Here is a 12,390-nt window from a genome sequence, read left to right as displayed (position 1 = left end):
GGTGCCACTAATGACCTTGCCATTTGACAAATTTAATCTCACCAGTCTACATACGAGTCAAGTTTGGTGAACATCACACCACTTATGGTTTTTAACCTAGACAAATTCCACCCCTCATGGTAACCTTTGGGTCATCCTATTGTCCACTTGGGAAGGGTGGAGGAACAGACAAACAGACAAACAGTCTTCAATCTTAGTATGATAACACAAAAATATTTGAATATCTCTGCCCAGTTTACCTTTAAGACATTGAGACCCGACTTCTACATTATTCAGCAGATTAGTTGATTCCATCAAATAGATCAAAGAAACATCAGACTTGTGAGAAAGGCAGAATTACACAGACTTAAATTTGACTTTTTCAAATCTCTGAAGTCGTAAAGCAAGATACAACAACTATAAGGCAAGGTGGTACACTTATAGCCTCAGTACCATAATAGTCTTTGTGTGCATTACTGTGCACTGTCCTATTTTGATGGCACAACTGTCTCTCCCCCAACCCCCTTTGATGCCCATTAGCACTTCGACACTCCTAGATGAAACCTCCCGCTCTTTCATTCAATAGAAGAACCTTTTCTCTTCTCCCCAAGGCCAACGAGAAATAAAAAGGTATCGCTAATAATAGCTGGACTTGTCAATTCGAGCTTAGTCATAGAGCGTTTTTGCCACAACAGCTTGAACCTGGACTGGTCATGTTATTCTGCTAAGTAGATAAAAGAAGAAACGCTTTCAAAACAAAACTTGAGAATTTCTCAAATTCAGAGCAGAGTGATTGATTTCACATTATCAATTTACAATACTCTAGATTGGCCAATCATAAGCACTACAGTCCAAGTCACAAATGAGATCCGTCCTGTTTCGCGCAACTTATACCAATGACGTGCTTATCTCTCTGTGTTTTACGTATATGCGCTGGGTAGTGCGTCACTGACGTGCCACTGACGCGATTTACGGGGTGTCAATTGTGATTTGGACTCTACCATACAAGAAAGTTGCCTGTACCAGTATCTTTATATTAGTGTAATTTAGTAATAATTGCCCTGACAAACTATAATCGCCCTGACAAACTTTTTTCAAGACACCCAGGTGAAACTATTCGATCAATAACTCAATGCCCCATTTCTTTCCTGATTTCTCTCAGCTGCTAAAATCCTAAAGAATAATAACGGAGATATTTTTATTCGTCAAATAGCCGTCCCAAATCATAAGTAATTCAAAAGACATCTCCCAGCAAACAGACTTTCCACCCAACGATAATCGCAGCCCATCTTTTTATTTTTGCTTCATCATTTTCGATAGAAATGCCGACCATGCCTGGAGTCCTCCAATTCTTCAATCGTGGAGCCACACCTAGAACCGACCCCACTCCAGGCTAAATGGGATCCTATTCAAATACGGGAAAAGAATCACATAATAAACACCATTATCGCAGCTTTCTTCATTTTTTCAGCAACGATTCTAATTCACACCTCGAACCTGGCCACAAGATTTTTTGCCTCGCCACAATTATGGCCACACTTTTTGATTCCTTTTCTTGGCGAGTTCGATGGCGCTACTGAATCTTTTATAAACCTTCCTGAATGGCAAGTCACACTCTCTGATCACCTTGCATTAGGAGGTGAACACGATTTAAATTATGCAAAATGCTTTTTGAGAAGTTGGAAGATAATGGGTTCCAGGGCCAACCCGAGGAGATCTCGCTGTCAACCTCAGAATAGACAAGCGATTCAGAATTCACCTGTTATGCATTTCGAATTGGCTGAAATCAAGTGTACATATTGTGCAGTTTCTAAACAGAGTTTTGGTGTCAGCTTTGATGAAATGGACTTGAAATGTAGGACTTTAAAGGTAACTTTTCGCTTTTTGGAACCACAGGTTCTCCCGATCAGCCAAAATACCCATTCTCCATTGGGCAGGTTGAGATAGACTGAGGCGAGAGAACGTGAAACTTCAATGGTTCCCTGCCATAGCGGAGTCTGATCTTTAATTTATGCACAGGCATCTCAAGATCCCTAGACCAACAAATATTTGGGCCAGTGGTGAATTCAAACCTCCAAATTTGCTATGTGTCAGGTTATTTGATGAGTAAGGAATAGGCCACTCATTCCTAACAGCAGGTCTATCACTGTCCAGTTTTCTCCACAGCATCTTAGCTGAAAGGGATGCATCTAGTGCAAGAACAAACATATTTTAAGAAAATAATTAACTGTACAGTGCTCAGAAATTTAACACAATCCTAAAATTAAACAACTGTGCTTGGTTTTAGCAAGCTTAACAAGCGTTCGTAAACGTTACAACGAGTTTCAGTGATGGTTTAGAATTCCTGCATCTGGTATTCGTGGTCAGCTGTTGTGTGTATGTTAGGAAACTGATGAACAATGTCAGGTATTTACTACAAAACCTGTAAAAACCACATAAATCATTTCAGAGATAGCCAGGTAAACCACTACAATTAGGCTCTTTGCCAACATTTTACAAGAAGTGGGTTAAAGGCATCCAATCATTAGTGCAAACTCCTTATTAGGACCAGCTCATTGTAGTAAATATCGTTAGCTTTGAGATTACATCATATGCAAAGCAGTGGCATTTCGTGCTTGGTGTGTGTACAATACATTAAAAACAACCATTAGCCACTTGAAAACAATCGTAGCCAGTATTTCCGCCAAGAAAACAACAAAGATGTTCTCCACAGACAACAACATCATCCACCAACTCTCGAAAACATCGCCAAGATCATGAAAAACACACCAACATCTAAACACCTCCAGAAACAAATGGAAATACCATTCAAAGGAATTCCTTCTTCTTCTTTGAAGATTATCTTTCTAATGGTCAAAAGCTTTGTCTGTTTAGCACTGGCAAGAATTGTCTGAGTTAACTCAAAGTGGTGCGATAGTGTTTTTTCACACGTTTGCCGATTGAACAAGAATGCTATTTGCCTTTGGCCAGTCTTGGGATGAATTTGCCTTTGTACGCAAAAGAAATATCTTTTGTTGCTCACACTTGTTTCTCGGTGAAGAAAGGCATGTTCTGTTTGACGTTTCTTCTTTTTTTCGTGAGCGATACTGTTAATTACGATACAGGAATGCTGATAAGTTGCTCAATGAAGTTTTCTATTTGAATGAAACTTTGAAGATGATCACAGAATACCACTATATTCCACTTAACCAGTCAGAATATTGTCAATCCTCAATTTCTTGAGGTCTGCTTTACACCTTCTTTCTAACAATCCGGTCCCCATATTTACTTGATTCTGGAAAGCAGTTGAGACAACAAATAGATTGGTTAAACGATAGTCTCACTGAAATTAACCACAGTGCCTTAAAAGTATGAGATTTTTTGTGACTAAATTTTGGTGGTTCACAGTCCTGATAGGAGTTGGAGTGGATATATGGTGCAGAATTTCAACTCTATTGCCACAGCGGGTGTGGTTCACCACCTGACACCTCTGTATTTGCACTGACTCGATCTGCCCGAGAGAATTGAATGATTCAACTAGAGCTATTTTTTATTTCTGTCTTCGATGTTCGCTGGCGTTGCATCTGGTTCCAATCACCTTGTCCATTCTATGTGCATTTTCAATACCTGAGCACTTATACCTTCATTGATTGGTCCAATCTGGTATTGTTCCAGGGGAACAGGTAAATGAATTAGTTTAGCTTCTGCCGATTTCAAACAATATATAGCTAGCATTATCTGTGATATTTGCAAGGGCAATGATACGGAATGACATTTGTGATTGAACAATCGCGCAAACAAGTTAGCAATGTTACCTTTGGTAAAACATACTACCCGCCTGTTCATAAGACATACTTTCCGCCTGTTCATTAGCAGTTAACCATTTGTTCTGTGTGTAATCGTTAGGAAGATCTATCGGCTTCAAACGTGCTGCGTACAACATTGTTCTTACTTTATACGACTGTGGCTTTGAGACTGGAAGCTTTGAGACTGGAATTCTTGAACCGTAAGATGACAACATATTTCTATGACATGTTAACTATGTGAGCTATCCTTTGCATTGTTCTCAGCTTTAAACGCTTTTAAGACCTGTGAGCCGAAAACGGGTGTGACATGTTGTGGTGACACACCGACAATGGCAAAGACAAAATTTAGACTTTGTCATCCCAGTATCTGTTTGTACAACGCATTTTTCAGTTGGGTAAAAAGTTTTTCTTTCTGTTCATTTATTCTAGTTTCACCGATTTAAGACTGGTGGGGCCAACAAGTTGAAACCAAAAGCCAAGGGAAGACACTGAACAGATTCTTTTTCCACCTGAAATAATGCTGGTGAAGACAACACAGTGTGCAGAAAACAATTTTGTTTTGTTATCAACCAAATCTTGCCCATAGAGAGACAAACCAAGATCACCATCTGTCAGCATTGCCCCAAGCATTACCAACCATCGATGAAGGCTTTTTTCAACTGCTGAGGCAGTTTACTGGACTGATTGGTAATTAAAACAATAACAATGTAGCCGGGAGCTGTTGATTGAACTGATCTTAACCTGCCTTGGACAGAAATAGACTTTACTCACGAGAGAAGGTGCACAAGATGATGAAAGAAAGCGTTGAAAATCTTTCTTCGCTTCATTCATGTCTCCAGTTGATACCTGGTATTTACTAATTTGAGGCTTACCCCAAATGAAGACAAGCAAATATCATATACCCACTACCTACTACAGGGTCATGACAACATGACGAGTAAATGCATTTTTTATATCAGTTACATCAGCCTGGACCTAATGATCTAGCCTTACATCACCAATTGTCTCAGTGTCATGGTATGTCAGAACATGCCGACTGCTTTTTTCATCTATTATAGCATCTGATGGAGAGAACACAGGGATTCTGGGAGAAAAAATCGAAGTATCTTTTGAATATACAAGACTTGCCATCGCTAATAATGATCCTATTATGCTATTGTGATGATGACATAGCATGTCACATCCGTCTGTCTCCTTTTTTCAGCTTGGTGGATTGCAAAGGTTAGAGAATAAGGGATTGATTGTGGAAAAAATTCTAAGTATCTTTGGATAATACAAGGCACGTCCTTACTGTTAATGATCGGATCTTGCTATTGTGGTTATATCATTCTGTGTCACATCCAGCTGTTGGATTTGTGGCGGATTGGGATAAGGATGAGAAAAGGTTTCTGGATGTCATAAAAAATAGGATTTCAGCTACGAACTGTGTCGCTATCAATAGGACGTCTAAAAATGTTCAGTGTAGTATTTTGGACACCAACTGCTTACGGTTTTGATTGAAAAATGGAATCATAAAATTATCAGGGGTAATAGTCTTCATTGGGACGCCAAGATGGACCGAAAACAGCCAAGATTTTTGGGAAATACACCAATCTCCAAACAATCACTAAAATATCTCTTTCCCGAACAGCCTGACCAAATAACATCCCAAGATCTCCAAGAAAACACTTAAACACCTCTGGCCTGACAGATTCCATTGTACTACGACCTGCTACAACCACATTTTTTCCCCCATCGTCTAACCATCACTCTCACCCGCAGCTTCTTCTGACATCCCATAATCATCAAGACGGCGAGAAAAACGTGGTCACCGGACCTGTCAATGGTGCAAGACGGCGCATTGTGGCGTAGGAGAAACGCTCATTGATACCGCCGTAATCTACTCTGATCCCTTTGTCATTCTCGACAATAGTGGCTCCGATGGCAACAATTGGCTGTCATTCTTTGTCAATTGCATTAGAGTGGTATTGCTTGTAGATGGCGGGTGATTGTTGTCGATTGCACTCACTCGATCTTGCCAATGATGGGGATGGGTCTCTGTCAGATGAACTATTGTCACAGTAGGGGTGCAGAGCATGAAATGATAGCTTTCTTTCTTCACGCACTATAGGATAGTTTTACCTAAGATGTTTTTATAAGGAAAACAGGACACTCTTTTAGTCAGTTTATCAACAGCTCCTTTTTAACAACACCAACTTCTTCGAAGTCTAAGAGTTTTCCGCATTTCATAATAAACTTAAGGGAATGGACCTTGTGGTACTGTATGAACCACTCTCCCCAGCCGAGGGGAGTGAACTGCTTGAAAATATAACTATTGTTTCAACCACAGTTGGCAACTTACTAGTTTACATCTTTGTTTTTTTGTCGCATATTACTTCAAACTTTATGAATATTACTTCAAATTTGTGTCATTGATTTTCCAGGACACCAATTTCACTAGTCCTTAAACCTTACAGAATAATTAACTTAACAATAAGATATTAAATCTCAAACGCATGGGAACTTTGACAGTTGGTACAACAATTATATTGAATGAATCAAAATGTAGAACTTTCATTACAAAATCGATTACACGACAAATTCATATACGATGGAAGGAGACACTACTAAATCTATTTACACAACTAAAGACGAGGAATCTCGTAAATTTAAATTTCACAATTGAAGGTTTGTAACAAATTAAACTGCCTCAGTCTATTAAATATAACTTATCATTCTACCTAACAGCTGACTACATTACGAGATTACATGAGATGCGCACGCATATCAACCCAGAATGCAATTCGACGCGCAAGATCCAAGATGGATGCAACTTTTTTCTTAAGAGTTCTTTGTTCGATTGTTTTTTAGAGCCGTTCTCTTCTCTGCGGCGAAGAGGGGCTCACGTTTTTTCAGGTTGGTATCTTTAGATCACGGGGGACCGCGGTCGCCTTTTGGTCCAGTCTATTCGACTTGGTGTGATCGTTTTTTGGTGTGGCGTTACTCGTGCGCGGGTAGAGGTCGCCCGCAGTGCAGCAGCCTCGTTTTCACTTTGCCGCGATTTGTTACAAACACGTGAGCAGAAGCCTGGTTTACTGTCACTTTGGTCTACAAAAGACTCTGTTACCACTATGAATAGTGAGTTTAACCTTGCGGACGCTGTTTTCCGCGATGACAAGGGTAAGGCACCCAACCATCAATTCTCGTTTTCCTCGAAGTGGTCACCATGTGATGGGCAGACAACTAACACTGCAGGTTGTGACTTTTCAGGTCCCAACATGGCCGACAAAAGCAAGGCCCCCCCTTCGGCAGCGATGGGTAGTGCTAACGACATGTTAGACTCGGTGCGACGTAAGAAGAGGAAGGCTGCCGAGATGGAGCAGGAAGATCAGGAGTTGACTGAAGAGTTCGGTGACGAGGGCGAGTTTCATGACCATGATGACATGGATTTTGAGCTTGACAAGCTCCTCGATGATGGCAGTGCCGATGACAGTGAGCAGGTTGAGGATGATCCTCTTTTCCTTGAACTTTTACAAGCGTATAAAGCTCAGGAGGAGGAGGTCGGCCCCCCCATCATGGAAAAGTTTGGCACCCTGATCAACAACATGTTCTCATCAAGGATGCAGGACGAGCAGGCAAAGGTACTTTGTGAGAAGTATGTCAGGCCAGAGAATTGCCCCAGTATGGTGAATCCGCGTATTAACCAGGAGATCTGGGACGTCATCGTACAATCTCCCAGGATGCTCGACATCTCTATGAGCAAGGTGGGAAACAAGATTGTCAAGAGTGCTTTGCCCATCGTAAAGTTAGTGGACATTCTCTACGAGGCCAGACAAAGCAAGAAGATCCCCGATACTGGGCTGGCTGTCCGACTGGCAATGGATGCGTTGGCCATTGCTGGCAACGCACTGCACGAGCTTAACGGGCTCAGAAGGCAGGCTGTAAAGCGGGTTCTACCGGAGAGGGCCCAGAAGCTAGCAGGAAAGGTGAAAGAGGAGACGGCACTGCTGTTCGGCTCTGACCTCCAACAAACAATGAAGGACATTGTCGAAGGGGAGAAGCTAGGACTTTGTCTCGAGCCAGCTCGCCCGAAAAATTTTGGGCCTCGACACAATGCAGCGGCTAGAGGTCAGCGTTTCGGTCAGAGATGTGGAGCGTACCGTAGTAACTTTACCCAACGCAGCGCTGGGTCGGGGGACTGGCACAAGGGCGCCCAGTCGCGCCCCCACTATGCTCAGCAGAGGAGCAGAGGTTACCAGCCCAAGAACCTAAAGAGAGGCAAACCCCAAGGAGGGAGCAATGCCTCAGCCCAGCAGAAGAAATAGTTGGGGTAGGTAAGTGTGGTAAGTTTGATGAATTTCTGGGGCTTGCTGTGGAACGGGCTCAACGGGCGGTTGAGGGTTTCAAGGCAGGTAGAATCAAGCAATTTCTCCCTTTTTGGAGAACAATGACATCTGACTCTCAGATTCTTCATCAGATCTCGGGGGTGACCCTGGAATTCGACCAGATCCCTGAACAACGGTTTATACCAAAACCTTACAAATTTGATCCAGATAAATTTAGACGCATTGATGACAAGATTAAATCGATGTTGTCAAAGGCCATCATTGAGCCTACTTGGCATGAGCCAGGGCAATTTATCTCCAATATTTTCACCAGGGATAAGAAGGATGGGGATATTAGGGTCATCCTTGATTTATCTGAGCTTAATGATGATATTACCTACCACCATTTCAAGATGGAAACCTTCCAAGCCGCCCTTGACCTTGTTTTTCCCAACTGCTTCATGGCCTCTATTGATTGGAAAGATGCCTACTTTTCTGTCCCGGTCAGGAAGGGGGACAGGAAGTATCTGAAATTTATTTGGGGTGGTAAACTTTTTCAGTTTACAGCACTCCCCAATGGGCTTAGCTCAGCTCCACGTATTTTCACCAAAATTACTAAGGTAATGTTGGCGGAGTTGCGGAAGAGAGGCCATCTCATTACATCGTTTATTGACGACTCATTCCTTGTAGGTGATGAGAGCGGTTGTGAAGACAATGTCATGGAGACAGTGAATTATTCTGAAGAATCGGGCTGGGTAGTTCACCCAGTCAAATCTAGGTTCAAGCCTGCTCAACAGCGTATTTTCCTTGGTTTCATCATCAACTCAGTGCTGATGATTGTGACTTTGACAGAAGAGAGAATTCAAAAGATGTCCACTGTGGTGGAGAGGCTTTTGAACCAGCGGGGTAGAGTTACTATTAGGAGGCTGGCTGAAGCCATTGGCTTGATGGTTGCTAGTTTTCCAGCAGTGGAACTTGGGCAACTCTACTATAGGACCTTGGACAATTTCAAAACACTGTGTTTGAAGCTCAGTAGTGGCAATTTTGAGGCAAAATTTGAGATCCCGCAGGTTTGTAGGGGGGATTTGGCCTGGTGGAAGAGCAACATTGCCACAACATCAGCCCCGATTACCAGGAGACCACCTGATGTAGTTCTTACCTCTGATGCATCCCACATTGGGTGGGGTGGCACTTGCCAAAATAGAGAGACAGGGGGTAACTGGGGTCTAGAGGAACGTACTAGGCACATTAACCAGCTAGAGCTCATGGCAGCGCTCTTCACCATAAAAGCGTTCTGTACTGATGCATTTGATCAGCACATCCTTATCAAGAGCGATAATACTACCACGGTGGTTTACATCAACCATATGGGGGGTAGGAAGAAGGAGTGCAACGCTATTGCCAGAGAGCTGTGGATGTGGTGCACTGAGAGGAAGCTCTTTGTTACAGCTACTTATTTGCCTGGTGCACTCAACGTGCGAGCAGATGCACAGAGCCGTACGTACCATCACAATGGTGAATGGTCTCTAGACTTTATGGTATTCAGCTGTATAGCTGAAATATGGGGTATGCCACAGATTGATTTGTTTGCTTCCCGGCTAAATTACAAGGTTAAGCCTTATTACTCGTGGCAGCCTGACCCTGACTGTGAAGCAGTAGATGCATTCTCAGTCTCATGGGAGGGCAGGTTTGTTTATGCCTTCCCACCTTTCTGTCTGATTGGGAAAACGCTGAAGAAAATTCAGGCAGACGGAGCAGTTGCGATCATTGTCTTCCCCTTATGGCCGACACAACCTTGGTTCACGACAGTAAGCAGATTACTGATTGATTCTCCTGTTCTACTTTACAGCAGGGGACCACTCATCAGCCACCCGAATCCGGAAAAAGTAAACAAACTGCCGGGAATGAGACTGGTGGCAGCCTTGGTCGGGGATCAGGAGAGACTGATGAGGAGCTCGATCACATTGCCAAGGACGTTCTTTCGGCAGCATGGCGGGATGGAACGAAAAAGCAATACAAGGGTTACTTGCTTAAATGGTTCACCTTTTGTAACGAACGGAACTGTGACCCCATGGTTCCGGATGTAAACCTAGCCCTACGTTTCCTGACTTCCCTATATAAAAAGGGACTGGGGTACTCAGCGATTAACACCGCTAGGTGTGCTTTATCGGGCATTATCACTGTTGATGGAAAGCCGTTTGGGACTATTTATGTGGTGAATAAGTTCATGAGAGGCTTGTTTAATCTTAGGCCTGCGCTGCCTAAGGCAGTGGTGACTTGGGACGTTTCTGTGGTTCTAGCACACCTCAGGTCTCTGTCACCGGTGACAGAGCTGTCCCTAAAACAGCTTTCCATCAAAGTGGTAATGCTCATGGCATTACTTACTGGGGCCCGGTGCCAGACACTGCATCTAATAGACATCAGAAATATATCCTTATCAGAGACCGTATTAAAGATTCGCTTTGGTGACTTGCTGAAGCAGACAAGACCTGGGTTTCAGCAAGAAGAGCTTGTTATCAATGCTTATGCGCCGGATAGGCGGTTGTGTCTATGTGCAGCTCTATTGGAGTATCTGAAGCGAACGGAGTTCTTGAGAGGCGAGCATAAAAGCCTGTTTATTAGCTCCATTAAGCCTCATGGACCAGTGGCTAAGGACACTATATCCAGATGGGTGAAAGAGGTGATGAAGGAAGCAGGTGTGGACACCGATATATTTAGCCCGCATAGTGTTCGGGGTGCGGCAACGTCTAAAGCCAAGCTAGCTAAGGTAGCCATAGCTACTATATTGAAAACTGCAGGATGGTCTGGGGAAGGGACATTTGCTAAATTCTACGATAAGAAAATTGTTCATGAGGGACAATTCGGTGAGGCTATCTACAAGCAATAGGTAGTTTTTTTTTTTGAAGTAGTGAGTTGGACAATGTTGTAAGTGATTCAGTCACTAGTCTTTTCTCAGGTTTTGGCTAGATGGTGGCAAAGGTTGGTGCCTACACTATATAGGGGGAGACGCTATATAGTTTTTGTGGCCAATTGTAATTGTTATGTTTTGGATTACATTTATGTAGATTCTTTATGACATGTAGACGGGTTACAGGTTGGGTCTGATGTGAAGGACTCAGCGAGGTTGATCTATGGCATTTTCGAGTTAATAAAACAGTTGTTTTTTCAAGGAACATTGGTGTGTCTTATGTTTCTTGTGTTTATTTGGCTGATTGGTGCAACTTTGAATTCTCATGTAATCTCGTAATGTAGTCAGCTGTTAGGTAGAATTTAAAAATTAAACGAGACTTACCTGTAAGGTGAAGTTTGATTATAATTCTACCTATACAGCTGACGAATGGAGAGATTACATGCCCTCCCTGTTTGCTGGGCCCTCCCGGTAATCTCTCCTTGGGTTGCTTGCACCAAAATCAGCTGGTTTAAGGTTGCATTCTGGGTTGATATGCGTGCGCATCTCATGTAATCTCTCCATTCGTCAGCTGTATAGGTAGAATTATAATCAAACTTCACCTTACAGGTAAGTCTCGTTTAATTTTTAAATTTTAACTCATTACCACAGGTAGCTGTGATTTAAATTGCTCGTTTGATGGGCACTTTAAGGGCTCTGGTATTGTTGGGCTGGATAATCATGTAATAACGTACTATGGGCAAAGATATTGAGACGGTGCCTGTATGATAAAGTCGTACAAATTTATGGCAAAGTACCAACAGCAAATATTATTCTCAAAAAACTTCTGAGAACTGGAACATAAGTCACTTCTATCGATATATTTCTATAACACTAACTCTCATTGCAAAAACAAATGGGCCATTTTATTGAAACTATTTACATACAATAGTGGTTCACAGAAGCAACAATAGACACTGGGTCTCTTATCCGAAATAAAAAATGAATATGCCACTGAGAATGGTAATCGAAATCACTTATTTTCGATAACATAAACTCTCAAGTACAATAACAAATGAAGCTTTCTCTGGCAAATTAACCAAACTCCCATATCAGTGACATGTTTTCAGTTGATATGAGCATTGTTTATCAACAAGAACTTAGCCAATTATGACCTTTTTGTCATAGATCACTAATATTGTTTACAAAACATACAAACTGATTACAATGTCACTTACTTGCTTGAGAGGTTGGAACAGGAAACATTATTCGCCGCGTAGGTCGGGATTTATATCGAACATTATATTAATTATTCCTTTAGGTCAGTGGCTGAAGCATACAAATCAGTCAAATTAAAGAAAAAAATACTGAATTAAGCTCTTGGAGTGGGTTAGGAAGCACGACTCATTCACACTTTCGTGGAATTCAAGGAGTC

At 42.2% G+C, this 12,390-nt stretch overlaps 3 protein-coding genes across 6 annotated transcripts in view; 2 read left to right on the top strand and 1 right to left on the bottom strand.

The window, feature by feature from the left end:
* LOC135492103 (transcription factor Sox-6-like) overlaps positions 1-12,390 on the bottom strand; it is a 166,622-nt gene that overhangs the window by 66,639 nt on the left and 87,593 nt on the right. The window lies entirely within an intron of this gene.
* LOC135492551 (uncharacterized) lies at positions 7,022-8,068 on the top strand. Its single transcript, XM_064779096.1, has one exon. The coding sequence runs from the start codon at positions 7,022-7,024 to the stop codon at positions 8,066-8,068; it is 1,047 nt and encodes a 348-aa protein (XP_064635166.1).
* Positions 8,191-10,955, top strand: LOC135492550 (uncharacterized). The gene is made up of 2 exons (XM_064779095.1): positions 8,191-9,723; positions 9,918-10,955. Exons 1-2 carry the CDS (start codon positions 8,191-8,193, stop codon positions 10,953-10,955), a joined length of 2,571 nt encoding a protein of 856 aa, XP_064635165.1.

Source organism: Lineus longissimus, chromosome 8 (genome assembly GCF_910592395.1).
Source record: "Lineus longissimus chromosome 8, tnLinLong1.2, whole genome shotgun sequence".
Classification (NCBI taxonomy): Eukaryota; Metazoa; Nemertea; class Pilidiophora; order Heteronemertea; family Lineidae; genus Lineus; species Lineus longissimus.
The sequence above is the reverse complement of the archived record's forward strand: the minus strand, read 5'-3'. Positions and strand labels throughout refer to the sequence as shown.

What these genes read in the sequence shown, in the direction of transcription:
- LOC135492551 (XM_064779096.1), top strand. Translation starts at nt 7,022, where the DNA reads ATGGCCGACAAAAGCAAGGCCCCCCCTTCGGCAGCGATGGGTAGTGCT.
- LOC135492550 (XM_064779095.1), top strand. Translation starts at nt 8,191, where the DNA reads ATGACATCTGACTCTCAGATTCTTCATCAGATCTCGGGGGTGACCCTG. An exon ending in CTGACCCTGACTGTGAAGCA is followed by an intron (nt 9,724 to 9,917) that starts GTAGATGCATTC and finishes TCTACTTTACAG; the next exon opens with CAGGGGACCACTCATCAGCC.